This window comes from Pogona vitticeps, chromosome 1, assembly GCF_051106095.1.
Source record: "Pogona vitticeps strain Pit_001003342236 chromosome 1, PviZW2.1, whole genome shotgun sequence".
Classification (NCBI taxonomy): Eukaryota; Metazoa; Chordata; class Lepidosauria; order Squamata; family Agamidae; genus Pogona; species Pogona vitticeps.
In genome coordinates this window covers 160,783,019-160,800,736 of record NC_135783.1, presented here as the reverse complement: position 1 = coordinate 160,800,736, position 17,718 = coordinate 160,783,019, and the positions used below count along the sequence as shown (strand labels likewise).

General features: G+C 39.0%; 1 protein-coding gene across 1 annotated transcript; it reads right to left on the bottom strand.

The window, feature by feature from the left end:
- On the bottom strand, nucleotides 1-16,604 carry CCT4 (chaperonin containing TCP1 subunit 4). Its single transcript, XM_020790610.3, has 14 exons — nucleotides 16,324-16,604; nucleotides 14,078-14,130; nucleotides 12,677-12,766; nucleotides 12,356-12,464; nucleotides 11,263-11,405; nucleotides 6,244-6,365; nucleotides 6,028-6,160; nucleotides 5,295-5,434; nucleotides 5,015-5,111; nucleotides 4,375-4,485; nucleotides 2,732-2,862; nucleotides 2,410-2,644; nucleotides 431-544; nucleotides 1-176 (listed from the first exon to the last, which is right to left on the bottom strand). The coding sequence occupies exons 1-14, from the start codon at nucleotides 16,463-16,465 to the stop codon at nucleotides 162-164; spliced, it is 1,635 nt and encodes a 544-aa protein (XP_020646269.3). The 5' UTR covers nucleotides 16,466-16,604; the 3' UTR covers nucleotides 1-161.
- Nucleotides 16,605-17,718: the final 1,114 nt, after the last annotated feature.

Sequence of the window (17,718 nt, the reverse complement as noted above, 5' to 3'; positions counted from 1 at the left end):
TTTCTGCCTTTAGAATGTGAGGTTTTATTAATTTAAATTGACAAAAGTACATTAATATGACTGGAAGATAAGCAGATGTCGAACACAGAATTTCTGTGAAGCCAAATTCTAAACTTATGATGCTTTGAAGAGCTGTGGGGCATCTTCTTCCTTTAGTCACTTTATCGAGTATTTACCTGCAAAGAAAACAGAGATCACTACATAACTACAATAACTACTGTATTAGCTCTCAATATCTCATTATCCTTTCTGTATTCCAGCACTTTCATTTCATAATTCCTTTATCAATCTCAAGAACAGATTACTTCAGCACCACTTTAAAATACTACATTTATATTTGTGTGCTAATATTTCAGTTGGAGCTATCATATTGATTTAAGATACAAATTTGTTGATAATGCAACCATTTGACAGCAGTACTTAAACTTACCACATCATCAATCTTAAGAATACTGCGAACAGTTTCTGTAGCTAAGGTCAAAGCACTGATGGACACCAATAGTGGCTGGACCACTAACTCTTCTAGGATATTGGATATTCCACCCTGTAATTTAAGAAGTGGAACTTTAGTTTGTAAGAAATTGAAAACACAACTCTTCAATTTAAAAAAAGTATTTCTTGATATTTTATTTATGAACTGAGGAAATTTACTTAATTCAAGCAATTCACTGAAGCATATCCAACACCTTTATGAAGAATTTTTCAGCATGCTATGTCTGTTTGTTTGAAGTAAAAATTCTGTTCCTGTCTGGTATATATACAAGACACTGCTAGCACTGGGAACCAGGCTACATTTCCCTGTGTAGAAGCTCTTTCTATTTCAAGTTATCTCAATTAAATCAAATTATTTTGTGGTCTAGATTAGAATATGTATCTTAACCATAAAAATATTATTAAATCTCCCAGGGAAAAATGGTGGCCTCTAGAATATTTTTGACTCCTATCATCCATATTCAGGATGGCAATTTTAAAGGATTATGGGAGGTGAAATCTAAAGCAGCTCGAAAGCCAAATGCTCCTCACCAATGACATAAATTACACTATGCATAGAAACCAATATAACATTGGTAAAGTGTTACTACAAAAGAACATACAACAAAACTGTCACTCTTCTTGGTAGCAATCTACCATGCAGGTGTCCATGCACATCAGTAGGTTTGAAATTATGAAAAGTGAGCCACCTTTTCTTCTGACGATCTACAAACTGAGCCAGATGTATAGATTTTTGTTCCTTGTTGGTCTTGTACGGCTTTCCCACCCCAGCCCCACTTAACATACCACTTTCTCTTTGCTACAAATAGCATTAAAGAAACTGATTATGTATTAGGATTGCTGTGGGAAGGTCTACATCTCACTATCACCCTCGAACCGCCCTCAGAGACCCATTATTACCATAAGTGAAATAGTTATTTGCATCAGGATAGTTAAAAGGAGGAAAGATTAATGTCTCCCGTCTATCAACTAACCTGATGTAATGGCTTACAGTACTTACTAGCAGCAAGGAAACAATTATCTGAACCCCTTCTTCATCCATTTAAACATGATCTTTCCTGGGTGCTAAGATGCAGCAAATGCATACATCACTTGACACTACATGCATGCATCTATCTAAGAAAAAAAAAAACACTGCACATCCCTGCTACCTATGGGCCAGAAATCCCAACAGACACAGAGTCTCTGAGCATATGGTACATTCCTACATTCATCTACTCATTGTATTGGAAAAAACACAAACAGGATCATGTTCAATTACTGTATGTCAACCTAGATTCCAATTTAGGAGCTGTCACATTTCACTTATAAAAGAAGATTTTAACAGCCACATATCCGAAGTGACCTTTATATTATATTACTCTTCTGTACAGGTTGAATGTAGGGGCGCTGGTAACATCTGACAGTCAATGCCCAGATACTAAAGAGTTAACTCTCTCTTTCTCCCTTTGCTTATACAGTGTGAGTGCAACTATTTTAACTTAATTTAGTTCATCTGTCAAGCAACTACACAGCACTTCGTCAAAATCAAGTATTAATCAGCAGTTTTTACTAGCAGTCAATTTCATAACCCAAAATATATACAACCAATTTAAAAGATTATATGCAAAAGTAACACATTATGAAAATACAAGTATTAAATAGATCATTTTTTTCATCTCTGAGAAGTAATCAATGTATTAATACAGACAGAGCCCCAAACAACACAATGTAGCACATTTGTTTATGGCTGCCATCTAATATTATAATGATAAATATATTTTGACCAGTTGTTTTAAGTTTTGCCTAATTCAGTACACATGCTGTGAGCAATCTGATCTGTAACACAGTGAATTCAAACTTAAAAACGAAGTTCTACAAAAGAGTCACGTTATGCTTAGGGACATATTTAGGTTCTGTTGCCACTTTCCTCATTACCTTTCTGACATTAATGCCAGCGGTCTTCTCTCCTTGTGCATGTCTATTTCTTAGCTCTGTTACAGTAGAAATTGGATTAAGGCCTGCATTTTCAGCCAAGGTAGATGGAATAATTTCCAGGGCCTCTCCATAAGCACGGACACAGTAAGACTCCATCCCACTTAAAGTCCGAGAATATTCATTCAAACGTAATGCCAACTCTATTTCTGGTGCTCCGCCACCTGCAATCAGGGCTCTGAAATTAAAAATGCACTTTGAAACTTTTAACAGGGACTTTTTAGCAGAATGATGATTTTATTGGTCCATGAAGCTAATATGGTACCTTTTTTTAACCAAACAGCGGATGACACACAAGGCATCATGAATCGAACGTTCAGCTTCTTCTATCACCAATTTGTTGGACCCACGTACCACAATTGTTACAGTTTTCCCAGGGCTAGCACAGCCTGTAATCTGAAGCAAAAAACAACAAAGCAAAACAGATAATCTCTCCCTCTTATCACAACAATATACCCAAAACAAAAAACACGCTGATCACCACAATCACCCATCTCCTGAAAAGGACAAAAGCTGATCCCACAACTATAAATACTCAACTATCCAAACAAACTGCACCAGAGCACAGTCAGAGTTCTGACTCCTGTCCTCTGAAGATGCCAGCCACAAAGACTGGCAAAACATTAGGAAGAACAACATTCAGAACACAGCCAAAGAGCCCGAAAAACCCACAACAACCATCAAAACAACATTATTACAATGTCCATTTTCAGATTCACCATTACTGTTTTATGGACTACATTCTTCAATGTCAAACTAAAGAGCAATGACAACAATCATCGCAATGGAGTAAAACCAAGTACAAATTCATTTTGACAAATACCATCAAGCAGTGTAGTATTAGAGCAGAAAATAATTCTATCATGTTACAGCTTACAATAATGAGTGCTGGATGTGTTATGATCTCATATTTAACTTATATTCTGCTTCTCCATTCAAATCCTAGGATATACTCTTGGCTGCCATGAAACCTTAAGACATGCTGACAAGGCAGTTTCAGGGTGACCAAACCAATCAATCTAAGCAACTTTAGAAAAGCATCCAGTAAGCAGGACACTACTCCAATTCTTTATCTTTGGACAGGAGATGAGATGCAGCAAAGCCTGTAGGTTTCTGGCAGTTCTCTGCTGATCACATCTCTATTCATCACAAACTGTCTTGCCAGTACATGAAGTCTCAGAAGTAGGTTTTCACATGCAAAATCATATCAAGTGTTAATCTCCCCTATTCTGAAATAAGACAGCTTCCCATCACAAATCACACCGGCCCTGGCCACACGGTGAGAAGACTTTAGTGGCAATTAGATAACATATGTAAGGAAACTACATTATGCTGAATTCAAGAAGATGGAAATAATAATCTACCCCCCCCCCCTTTGTATGGGGAGACACAATTGTTCATGGATGGCACACTCTTCAACTTAATTCATAATTCCTAACTTTGTCTGAACAGGCAGCCTAAATACCTTCTAGCCACCCGTTTTCTGAGAAGACTGTTGTCCTTTACTATATGAAAATCAAATTACTGATCATACAAGGCCATCAGTCTGCTTATGTTAATGTAATGTCCACCTGGGGAGTATTCTCCCGGGAGCGTTAGAAGTTTTGTTCATGAGGAATACAGCATTACTTTCTTTACCGGAACTGGGTAAGCAGAATTACTTCAGCAATTCAAAATGGCTATTTTCCAGGCACATTTTAAGAGGCCAGTTTTCCTCTAAAAATTCCAGATGGCTTGGCCAATCCTAAATTAGAATCTACAGCCCTCCAACAGTCCTACTACATTCTCTTGATATTAGAGAAGGGTGGACTTTTAAGGATGGTATTACTCTGTTCAATCAGGTTTAGAGGTTTTAATGACTTTTATACAAGGCAACATAATATATAGCTAAATATGAGCTCTCCTTACCTTCACTAGTTTTCCAGATCCATTTAAATTCACTTCTTCTGCAAGTTCAGCAGTTCCCAGCATATCACCAGTAAACTGATCAATATGAGCAACTGGCTTTGTTCCAATTGTCTTTTTAAAAAACAAAACACAAAGAGAGGCCCTGGTCAGGCAAAACATAATATTCTTCGCCTTCACGAATATATAATATTCTTCCATTTCCTTTACCTTGCACACCCTGAAGCTGCAATCATTTGTTCAGCAAGTAAATGGATAAGTCCATTAAATTCAACAGGACAATTGTGAGCAAACACATACATTATGGATGTATCGCAAACAAATCATGGTTGATTTTACTGAAGCTACCCTTGAAAACCAGAACAGCTACTTTTTAGAGCCCAATTTATACTATGGCCTATGTACAAAGCGTGTCACTAGCTTCAAGACAGATCTATTTCAAATCATTATGACCAATTTCAGTAGTGGACTGTTTACATTTATGTTTTATTTTGCTGTATCAGTATCTCTATTAGTCTTGTTATTTTACTGTCTTCACTGAGTCTTTGAATTTTACAACAGCTAAAGAAATCCTATTTATTTAGCATTTAATAAATTGCGAGTATTAAATAAAGCAAAACCAGCTAACATCATCTCATCTTACCTTACATATAAACTCAATGTCTTCTCTTTCAATATCTTTAATCACCATGATCTTCATTTTGTTCAAGAAATGCAGTGCTAGATCACTCAGAGCATCCCTGAAATCAATACAATAAATGAGTTATAATGGCAATTAATTTTTGTGATGAGACCTGATTTCTGATCAGGTTCAGAAAAGTTCAAAGCTTCCTGTTCAACTTCACTATCCCAAGAATGATTTAAAACCTAAGTACAACTGATTACTAATTAGCACAATTAATATGAGATCCCAGGATACTTACCGCAGAATAGATTTTTGAATGAGCAGGACGTTGCATCCTGCTTTCTTGATCTGCTTAACAAGATTCAGAATGTATGCTCTTTCTTCACGCAGAACTCTGTCCATTTGAGTGTAGTCAGAAACAACTATCTGGTTATCCATCTAACAGGGGAAAAACATTTCATTACCTAAACATAATTGTATAACTATAGGATACGCTATCTACACTCAAAGCAGTAACCTGGAACTTAAGCAATAAAACAGAATTTTGAGCTTTGGCTCTGTATAAGAATATGCAGTCAAGAGCAACTTTCTTCTATGCCATGACCCTTTTCCACACTCAAAGTTGACTAGTTTGTAAAAGTTCTTAAGATTCCTGCAAAGAGTCTTGGTCAGCTACTGCAAGACACCTGTCACATTTTTGATCCTTTAAATTACATCAGTCACTCTTTATGCTTTCATCCTGTCTAAATATAACACACATTAATGAGCCACAAAAATTCTCCATAAAGGGCAAACCTATGCCTATCTACTGAAAAGTGAAATGTATTGCTGTCAATGAGGTTTACTGCCAGGTACATGTTCTTTAGACTGTAACCATAAGCAAAAACAGGTAACAAAAAAACAGATAACCTCTGGTCACATTATTAGTAAACTAACATAAATTAATATAACCTAGCTGAATTCTCTTAAAAGCTTTAATTATTAAGACAAAAATATCATAACAATGAATAAATACAGAAAAATCAACTTACATCTGTTTTGGGAGCTGACAAGCAAAACTGAATGAGACCTATTTTAGCTTTCTCCACCCTCGTTACACCAGTATTGAGCACCTTCTGTGTGAGGACCAGTCCTTCAACCAATTCACAGTCATCAATTGTTCCTCTAGAAATAAACATTCAGTGAGCTACTGAACATAAGAATGTCATCCTTCCACAACCTGAATTTTTCAGAAAATCACTACTTACCCCAGCTTTTTAACGATTTTGATATCTCTAAGATCCACACTATTAGCTGTAGTAGGATCTATCACCTTCATCACTGCATCCACACTCATTGGGGAAAGCAGACTAGAATACTGTGACACAACCTGCATAAAGTTGAAAATTACATTTAACTTAGACCAGTTTTTCTAAATTAAACACACTTGCAACAAAAGTTCATCAAAGTGAAATACATATCAAACAAAATAAATAAGCATTCTTCTTTGCCACCACTGTGTCTGCACAATTGTCACTCAAGAGTTGTATTGAGTGATAAGTTATATTGTTACTTTGAGTTGTCTAGGTCCTATGATGTACTGATCCACAATTAACTACGCACCAGCTGTGTACATTTTGCTCAGATCCACTCTACCATAATTGATACAAATCCTGTGGATGTAAATCTGGCACCTGCTTGCCCTGGGTTATTGGATCCATTTTGAATTTATGCTGGCTAAGTGTGTGAACTCTTTCACGGATTGCTGCGTTGTCGTGGCGAAGGGGCTTGAGTAATTCAGAGAAGCTATGGGCTATGCTATGAAGGGACACCCAAGACGGACAGGTCATAGTAGAGAGTTCTGACTAAACGCAATCCATCTGGAGCAAGAACTGGCTAGCCACTCCAGTATCTTTGCCAAGAAAACTCCAAGTCTAAAGGACATGATGCTGGAAGATGAGGTCCTCAGGTCGGAAGGTGTCCAATATGCTACTGAGGAAGAGCGGATGACAAGTACAAGTAGCTCCAGAGATAATGAAGTGGTTGGGCCAAAGCTGAAAGGACGCTCAGCTGCGGACACATCTGGAAGTGAAAGGAAAGTCGGATGATGCAAAGAAAAATACTGCATAGGAACCTGGAATGTAAGATCTATGAAGCTAGGTAAGCTGGATGTGGTCAAACAGCAGATGGCAAGAATCAACATTGGCATCCTGGGCGTCAGTGAACTAAAATGGACGGGAATGGGCAAGTTCAATTCAGACGATTATCATATCTACTATTGTGGGCAAGAATCCTGTTGAAGAAATTGAGTAGTCCTCATAGTCAACAAAAGAGTGGGAAAAGTTGTATTGGGATATAATCTCAAAAATGACAGAATGATTTCAACAGGAATCCAAGACAGACTTTCAACATCACAGTAATCAAAGTTAATTCCACCAACCACCAATGCTGAAGAGGCTGAAATTGACCAATTCTATGAAGACTTACAACACCTTCTAGAACTGACACCAAAGGAAGATGTTATTGTCATTATGGGGAGTGGAATGCTAAAGTAGGGAGTCAAGAGATAAAAGGAACAACAGGTAAGTTTGGACTTGGAGTTCAAAACGAAGCAGGTCAAAGGCTAATCGTGTTGTCAAGAGAACAAGCTGGTCATCACAAACACTCATTTCCAACAACACAAGAGACGAGTCTACACATGGGCATCACCAGATGGGCAATACCGAAATCTGATTGAGTATATTCTATGCAGCCAAAGATGGAGAAGCTCTATACAGTCAGCAAAAACAAGACCTGGAGCTGATTGCGGCTCTGATCATCAGCTTTTTATAGCAAAATTCAAGCTTAAACTGAAGAAAGTAGGAAAAATCACTGTGTTAGTCAGGTGTAATCTAAATCAAATCTCTTATGAATACACTGTGGAAGTGAAAGCAAAGCGGCTGTCCAAAGAGGTCTTACAAATAGCAGAGAAGAGATGGGAAACAAAAGGCAAGGGAGATAGGGAAAGTTAAAGAAAATGGAATGCTGACTTCCAAAGAATAGCAAGGAGAGACAAGAGAGCCTTCTTAAATGAACAGTGCAAAGAAATAGAGAAAAATAATAGAAAAGGAAAAACCAGAGAGCTGTTCAAGAAAATTGGAGATATTAAAGGAACATTTTGTGCAAAGATGGACATGTTAAAGGACAAAAATGGTAGGGACTTAACAGAAGCAGAAGACATCAAGAAGAGATGAGGAATTATACCAGAAAGATCTGGATGTCCCGGACAACCCAGATAGTATGGCTGCTGACCTTGAGCCAGACATCCTGGAGACTGAAGTCAAGACGGCCTGAGAAAGGATGGGTAACATCAAAGCCAGTGGAGGCGATGGCGTTCCAGTTGAACTATTTAAAGTCTTAAAAGATGACGCTATTAAGGTGCCACACTCAATCTGACAGCAAGTTTGGAAAACTCAGCAGTGGCCAGAGGATTGGAAAAGATCAGTCTACATTCCAATCCCAAAGAAGGGCAGTGCCAAAGAATGCTCCAACTACAGTACAACTGCACTCATTTCACACGCTAGCAAGGTTATGCTCAAAATCCTCCAAGGCAGGCTTCAACAGTATGTGGACCGAGTACTCTTCCAGAAGTACAAGCTGGATTTCAAAGGTGCAGAGGAACTAGAGACCAAATTGCCAAAATGCACTGGATTAGGAGAGAGAGTTCTAGAAAAACATCTACTTCTGCTTCATTGACTACGTACAAGAGTGGACCACAGCAAACTATGACAAGTCCTTAAAGAAATGGGAGTGTTTGACCACCTTATCTACCTCCTGAGAAATCTTTATGTGGGACAGGAAGCTGGATATGGAACTGGACATGATTGGTTCAAAATTGGGAAAGGGGTATGAGAAGGCTGTATATTGTCTCCCTGCTTATTTAGCTTATATGCAAAATACATCATGTGAAAGGCTGGATTGGAAGAATCCCAAACCGGAATTAAGATTGCCGGAAGAAATATCAACAACCTCCGATATGTAGATGATACCACTCTGATGGCAGAAAGTGAGGAGGAATTCCAGAACCTCTTAATGAGGGTGAAAGCGGACAGCACAAAAATAGTCTGAAGCTCAACATTAAAAAAACTAAGATCATGGCCACTGGTCCCATCACCTCATGGCAAACAGAAGGGGAAGATATGGAGACAGTGACAGATTTTACTGTCTTGGGCTCACTGATCACTGCAGATGGTGACAGCAGCCACAAAATTAAAAGACACCTGCTTCTTGGGAGGAAAACGATGACAAACCTAGACAACATCGTAAAAAGCAGAGACATCACCTTGCCGACAAAGGTCCACATAGTTAAAGCTATGGTTTTTCTAGTAGCGATGTATGGAAGTGAGAGCTGGACCATAAAGAAGACTGACCATCAAAGAATTTATGCTTTTGAAATGTGGTGCTGGAGGAGACTCTTCCCTGGAGTGCAAGGAGACCAAACCTATACATTCTTAAGGAAATCAACCCAGAGTGCTCACTGGAAGGACAGATCCTGAAGCTGGGGCTCCAATACTTTGGCCATCTCATGAGAAGACTCCCTGGAAAAGACCCTGATGTTGGGAAAGTGTGAAGGCAAGAGGAGAAGGAGACGACAGAGGATGAAATAGTTGAACAGTGTCATTGAAGCTACCGACATGAATTTGACCAAACTCCAGGAGACAGTGGAAGACAGGAGGGCCTGGTGTGCTCTGGTCCATGGGGTCATGAACAAGTTGGACACGACTTAACAACTAAACAACAACAACAATAAAATATGTGAATGAGACCCTTGGGCAGTTGTGTTGCTGGACCATTTTTAGGCAAGGTGCTGGACCATGTGGTGGCCTCCCAACTCCATAGGTTGCTACATGAAATAGATTATATAGATCCACTACAGTCTGGCTTCAGACCCGATTATGGAACCGAGACAGCTTTGGTCACCTTGTTGGACAACCTATGCCAGGAACTGGACAGAGAGTAGGTGTCCCTGGTGGTTCTGCTGGACCTTTCAGCAGCTTTAAATTCAATTTCACCATGGAATCCTTCTGGGTTGCAGCACTGAGACTTTGCAGTGGTTCGAGTACTTCCTGGATGGGTGAATGCTGAGGATGATGCTGGACAACTCTTGTTTGACATCCTGGCCATTTGCCTCAGAATTCTGTTCTGTCCACTACACTATTTAAGGCTGTTTACAGAGTGTTAAGGTCTGGTGTCATCAGTATACAGATGCCCTAACTCTGGCTCTCCTTTCCATCCAGTTCCAGGAAAACTGCCTTGGCACTAAACCAGTGCTTAATATCTTCAACTAACTGGATGAGGGCAAACAAACTGAAGCTTAACCCTGTCAAGACAGAGGTGCTTCATTATGTATTAGCTATGGTTACATAACCCCTGAAAACTCAGGTACATAACTTGGGTGTACTCCTGAATTCATCCCTGAGCCTGGATGTTCAGGTTTTGGTGGTGGCTAGGAGAGCATTTGCACAGTTAGAGCTTGTGCACCAGCAGCACCCATTTACGGAATTGTCTAACTTGGCTACAACACATCTTAAGTTACATGACCTCATCTGAAGTAAAGTAACACTTTCTATATGGAACTAATTTTGAAGCCATAATTCTTCCATATAATTCCATATAAGTCTTCTTGCCACCATAAAGATGTCCAGTGAAGAACAGAATGAATAACTTCTCTGAATTTCTTATTTCTGTGACAAAGTTACCAAATACAAAGAAAAAGAGTTCATTTATCACAAGCAATTCTGCAAAGAGTAAGCAGAAGTAAAAAGAATGTGACAGGTACAGCTTGCCACAAAATGTGCTTAAACTACTACTTTTAAAGGCAATCTTGACATTAAATTGAGGTAACATGAGCATCCAAAAGGAACTGCTCACCTCTTCCAAGGCAATTGTGAGAAAAACTCCAAAGACATATTAAAATTTCTTGGGCCAGTCTTAAACTTTCTGCACATCAGGCGTCTGCGGCATTCTCCCAACATTAAAGAAGGCAGGTGCTACTTCGGTAACTTATTAGCCAATAATGATACATATAATTTGTACTTAGAACACGACCCAGCTCAGCAGTCGGGGCGGTGTTGAAAGTAACCAGTGTTGATTAGTAAATTTAAATTTCCCACACTTTTCCCCTGCCTTTTTTTCTTTCGTAGGTCGAAGCTCCGGCCACAAGTAAAAGCAAAATTTTGTGGCCGGAGCTTTTCATAACTCGAAAATTTCATAAGTAGGGACATTCGTAAGTCGAGGCCCCACTGTACCTTTGAATTCAATGCTGTAGTTGCACTGTTAAGCAAGGTTTCTCTGTCACTCAATTCAACTGGCTGTCCCATACTGTTTAGGATTTCCACACCTTTCTCCAGTGCTTTCTGGAATGACTCGGAGATTATGGTGGGGTGAATTCCTAGTTGTAATTTAAGAAAAAAAATTATTGAATCAACAAGCAGTACATAAATTTTAAATTATCTGAAAAACTGTTTTCGGGTGAAAATGTAATTATATTTTAACATTGTTCATTTACATAATCCTTCTCCATTTATTGCCCTTGCACTTTATATGAATTAAATACTGGTTGGAATTGTATTACTTATATCCACTGCCACAACACCTGCAATGTAACTCCAAACAACAGATTGGTGTAGACATTTCCTACAGCAGTGTGCAATAGGAAATGCTTACTCAGACTTCTTAATCTGCAGCAATTTGCCCTTGTAAGTTGTGACACATGACATTCCCTTTATGGCACTAGAAATATACAATATAATTCCAGCCATTATCTTCAAACAAAATGATCAGCAACTCAACTAGTTTTAAGTATGTTCAGTCTGGGTGTCCATACATGCACATAAACCATTATCACACCCCCATGCATAACGCTCATGCCACCCTTCCAGCCCATCATTGATAGATCTATCACAGAGACAAACTGTTACAGGATAAATAGCATATAAAAGTATACCTAAGCATGATATGTAGTGTGGTATAGTGGACTAACAAACCATGACTCGGGAGGCCTAGTAAACTAAAGAATGGGGCTGTAGACAAAGGTAGTATACACTTACCAAGTCTTGCAAACAAACACCCACACAATAAAATCTATTAACCTATCAATGTTTTCATTTGTCTCAAGGAGAAAAAGAATGAACCAGGCTTCACCTAAACAAAACTGGCATTGATTGGTTGACCGGAAAGAGATACTTCTTTTGCCAAAGTAAGATAATTAAAACAACAGTCATAATAACGGTTCTGTCTATTTTCTCAGTTTAAAGCAAGTTAATTTTAATTTTTTTAACAAACAGTACATGTATACACAAATGATTAATAAACAGATTAAACCCAAAGTGTTATCTGTACCTTTTTGAAGAAGTCTGGAGCAGGCATCCAGGAGAGCACCTGCAATAACTACAACAGAAGTAGTGCCATCTCCTGCTTCAATATCTTGTGCTTTGGATAACTCCACCAACTATGGATGACAAGAAGTTAGAAATCAGTCACACAGATGTATTTCATTCAGATTCCCTCAAAAGTAGGAAAACCACAGATAACAGGATACAATCTCAAGTTTAAATTGACCCAGTCATTTCCCATGAGAGATGGCTAATAAAGTCAACAATAATGTATAATTTGGCAGCATCTCTGGCCCATAGATGAAATTTGAAATTCAGTATTACTTGCCATTTTGGCTGCAGGGTGAAGAACTTGCATCTGCTTCAGAATGGTGGCGCCATCATTTGTGATTGTTACATCTCCTTTGCCATCCTGGATCTGGAAAAGCACAACCAAAGATTTTTGGACATCAATTCAAAACAGGAAAAAAAAATCTACAAATCAAATACAACCAACAATGCTGGTTTATACTGCATTCCAGAAATCTGCAGACTAAAACTGGCTCATTATACTAGGATAGTATTCCCATTTTAGTCCAATGCTTTAGCAGCCTTCCCTTCATTTTTGACACCACAGCTGAAGGCTGCTTCTCACTTCACCTGGCAGTTACATTTGCCAAGGGTATGCCAGTATTTCCCACAGCATATGTGTGTGTGTTGGGGGGGGGGGAATTATGAAAGCACATCATTCATTTGCACTTCTTTTGAGAGTCATCTAGGCTGCCATCTCGTCCCCTTTTCCACAGATATAGGCCTGTATTTTATTTGGACTTTCTTTTCCTGCCACCTGAAATTTGTTTCCAACTTGGAGAAGATCACAGGCCACAATTTGCCCATCTATGGTCAGAAGGATGTCTTCCTTCTTTCAGCTGCTTATTTTTTATCATCTTTTAATATACAGTACTTTCAAGTTATTTCAAAATATTTTATTTAGTTATTGTTCAATGGGTTCATCTATTGCACTCTGTAGGTACTTAACAGCTTTTCAGTACTGCAATTTTTAAACTACCTTTGCGTCTTTAAAATACCTTGTGAATATACTTGACTCCTTTTGCTGGGAGAGTACAAAAAAAATGAAGCTCCTACATATTCCTAGGTAGTTATTTCTAATGAAGACATTCAAGACTCCCAGCACAGAATTATATTCTACCACTAAGCCTTTTCTTGGCTACTAAGGATGCTTCAACAAATTCAGCAGCTTCCCAGCTGTTAACAGGATGGGTTTGGATACAGAATGAATTTGATTTAAATCATATTAATTTAAATCGCAATTTAAATTTTTAAAAAACAGATTTTTGACAATTGAAACCAAAAAATCATTTTTAATTTAAACTGTTATTTAAATAAATTGATTTTTTAATCATTGATTTTTACTCACTCTGTTCAGAACTAACAGCGATTTTAAATCATCTATACATTGGCTAGAATCCAAATGAAAAACCAGGTTACACTTCTTTTCTGCATGCAAAAAATTGAATCTTTATTGAGGGGGAGAAATGTGATACAAAACTATAGAGCGCATAACACTCTAAACTACATGACAACAGTATTATTGGGATGTCACATGCCTTCACTTACTCTACCTAATGGCAATTCACTACTGAGATTAACAACAACATGCTTCCACTGATAGGTATAATTAAATGGACTTTGGTCAAACTATTATATACTACAGAGCTTCAAGACTTACCATTTTATCCATTCCCTTTGGTCCAAGGCTTGTTCTAACAGCATCTGCAACAGCTAAAATTAAGATATACACCAACAATTAGTGTATTACTCTCAAATATTTTCTTAAAACTGCTTTTTCACAACCGGAAAATACACATTGGTTAACAAACTGATTTATTCATTCTGTATGTACTTTCTTTCTGCAGGCATAAATTTGAGCCTCAATTTGGGAAAAACAATAAAAAAGGAAAAGTACTTATATAAAGCTATGTCGCACATAGCAGACTTTAAGCTGCATGACAATAATATTATTCGGATGTTCAAGATACTCCTCCAACCAAAAATGTAACAGCAAGGCAAAAGCAGTACTGTATTTTATTCAACGAGACATCAAATTTATGACTACCTTCCATAAAAGGCAACACTTACAGTGGGGTCTCTACTTAAGAACGTCTCTACTTAAGAACAATCCAACTTAAGAACAGCTCCATTTGCTAAATTTTGCTTCTACTTGAGAACAGAAATCCAAGATAAGAACAGGAAAAAAAAAAACCTTTCCTGCTCCTTTTTTAACCTTAGGTCATCTTAGGTTAAAAAAAATTCTCCCCCTAGTGGTAGAGTATGTATTAACCAGCTTTGCATTAGTTCCTATGGGAACTAATGCTTCAATGTACGAACACACCTCTACATAACAAAAAAACAGCCAGAACGGATTAATTGGTTTTCAGTCCATTCCTATGGGAAATTTTGCTTCAACTTAAGAACGTTTCAACTTAAGAACACCGTTCCAAAATGGATTAAGTTCTTAAGTAGAGGTTCCACTGTAGTTTCTATGGACGGAAAAGAGCAGATACGGATTAAATGGTTTTCAATGCATTCCTATGGGAAATGCAGATTCAACATAAGAACTTTTCAACTTGAGAACCACCTTCCAATACGGATTAAGTTCTTAAGTAGAGACCCCACTGTATTTCAAATCATACATCACATGATGTGCCCAGAAAAAATATATTTTATAGCGGAATAAGGCAATTGTGGTGATGAGGCAACTGCAGGATAATTTGGACCACTATATTGATTTAGAACAGGAAAATAAATGAAGAAGGTGACAGAACTGTGTAAAATTACGCATGGAATAAAAAAGCATACAGAGCAAAAATTGTTTATTGTTTCAAAATACGAAAACTCATGCTCATCCAATGTAGCTTGTATAGTGGCAAACCAGTAATTCTCCGCACACAATAATAATTAAACTGAGAAATTCACTACTGAAAGATGCAGTAATGGCCCATCAACTGATATCAGTTTAAAAGATAGGACAAATTTCATAGCTCGAAGTGCAATGTCTTAAATGGTGGTTCCAAGATGATAAGTAAAATAATGGCACTGTATACCCACTGATGGGCAAAATAAATGGGATGATGCTACTGCACTCACTTCCTGCCTCTAGGCTTCCATAGGTATCTGTCTAGCGGCTAGCCACTGCGGAAAAGCAAAGATGCTAGGCATCTGAGTCTAAAGAAACAGGGCTTTTATTGTCCTGCCTGTATTAGTATTAGGAAATACTATATAATCTTCAAAATCACTAGCATAGAATTTATTTATCTTCTACACAATTGGCACACTATAGTAATATCATAAACCAACGGGCAGTTCTCTCCAACACGTCGTTTTTGAAAGAGTAAGCTCTATTAGCCTGCACAGGTACAGCAGACAAAAGAGAGACAAAAATGTTGTGCCACTTTAAAGGCTGCTGTTTTAGTCTATGAAAGTTAACGTTAAAATGCAGTAGTTAGCTTTTAGCCTGCCACGACGTTTCTGTCTTTCCCTTCCGTTTTTGTTCTCTTTGTTTTGCCTGATACATTTCCAAAATGTTCCTACTGAATGTAGTCCTCTGCAGATGCACTGATTTCATGGAAAGTCTTTCACAGGAACTCGCCTAGGTTAATGGAGAAGTGCTATGAAGCTCAAGCGAAGGATATGAATGAAATCTATATTTTTCCCCTTTCTCTCCCTCTGGACATCTTGCCCTGACTTCCATCACGGGCGACCGACCCCACCCCACCCTTCGCCCTTCCCGATGCAGGACGTAATGCCAGGGCGGCGGCGGCGGCCCCTTTGTGCGTCTTCTGGACCCGAAGCGTACTTAGCGGCGCCTGGCTAGCGGGGCAGCCTCGGCCCGCACCGTTCGCCTCTCTCTCTTTTTTTTTTTTTCCTCCCTAGAAGCAACGGGAAGGGGCGGCCAGGCAAGGGCGGGGCCGTTACCTTTGCCTGCAGAGATGTTGCTGAAGCGGATCTGGGTAGGCTTGTCCCGATCCTGGTAGGAGCCACGGTTCCCACCGCCGGAGTTCCGGTTCCCCGCGGCCGCATTCATAAACGCCCCCTTCGTGCTCGCGTTCTCCGGCATAACGGCACTCGGCCACCCTCTTGGCGCTCTCGATGGAAACGGATTCTCTTCCCTCGTCTCAGCCCCGGATAACGCTTCGCGCCCCACAAGAAGCTTCCAGAATGCGCCGAGATCGCCCGGAGAAGAAAGGACCCTTCGGCAGCCGCTCACGGTGGCGGCGAGAATGACGTCCCAGAAAGGGCTGTCTAGCGCAGGTGCCTTTGCTGTGTAACGAAAAACGATTCGCCTCTGCGCGCGCTGTGTGCGAGGAAGAACGGCGGTAGGGGGCGGAATTCCCTTGGGCGGAAAAAGGAATGGTGTACAAGGCCGAAGTTTCGAAGGCGTCAGGTAACACCGGCGACGAAGACCAACTGGCAAATGAGTTAGTCAGCTAAACCTATTTAACTCTAACCTGCCCGGAATTCTAACTCGAATCATATACTGTACAGTACTGTATACGTTTATTGTACAGATGGTTGGTAAGTTTGGTGAGGACTTTGTTGGTCTCTTCGCTTGGTTGTGTTATTTTATGGTACTGCGATAGATGTCTATTTGGGATTACAGTATTTGCATTTTTATTGAAGGATGGTTTCTGAGACTATCATCCAATTTACGTTGTACGGGAAAAAACGATATAAATGTTTTAGGCGAATAAATATTATCTAAACTGCGCCATTCAGGTACACAATACTTCTTATGAGAAAACAGATCCCTGCTTCGAGGGCAGTTATTATTATTGGAAAGTTATTATTATGAAGAAGGATCATGACGGGACACCAAAGGAGCAGAGATCTACTTTTCAGTATATGGGTCTGGGGGTTTAATGGCTTTTGATCCAAGAAAGATCGCACGGAACTAGATCCGTTAGTCTTTAAGGTACCACAATGTGTTGTCCTCTCCTTCCCACCTGTTTTGGTCAGTATCACGAGACGCGGGAGCCCACCATAATTGTACAGCGGAGGATGATTAGTAGCACTAGACGCCTAGAGGGTATAAAGTGTTTTCAAAGGAAAAGAGTTAAGTGCTATTAATTAAAAAACATTGTGCAATTATTTCATCAATCCCTTCCTTACTGATTTTTTAAATGGGAAAAAACGGAAAGGGAACATTAATAAATAGGCAACCTACAAAACTCGTAAATAGAAGTTAACCTTACTGACTTCTGCCTATAAATGCTTACCTTCGCATGAATGAATGAGTCAGGAACACACAGACAAAGAATTAATTAAAAAATATTGTAATAAATTGCCACAGTCAGGCATATGAAGCAGCTG

Excerpts from the sequence above, each read along its gene's own strand:
- CCT4 (XM_020790610.3), bottom strand. The coding sequence starts at position 16,465 with ATGCCGGAGAACGCGAGCACGAAGGGGGCGTTTATGAATGCGGCCGCG. Across the intron at positions 14,131-16,323 it reads CAACATCTCTGCAGGCAAAG|CTGTTGCAGATGCTGTTAGA; the intron begins GTAACGGCCCCG and ends TCTTAATTTTAG. Across the intron at positions 6,366-11,262 it reads CTACAGCATTGAATTCAAAG|GTTGTGTCACAGTATTCTAG; the intron begins GTACAGTGGGGC and ends AACTTTATGCAG.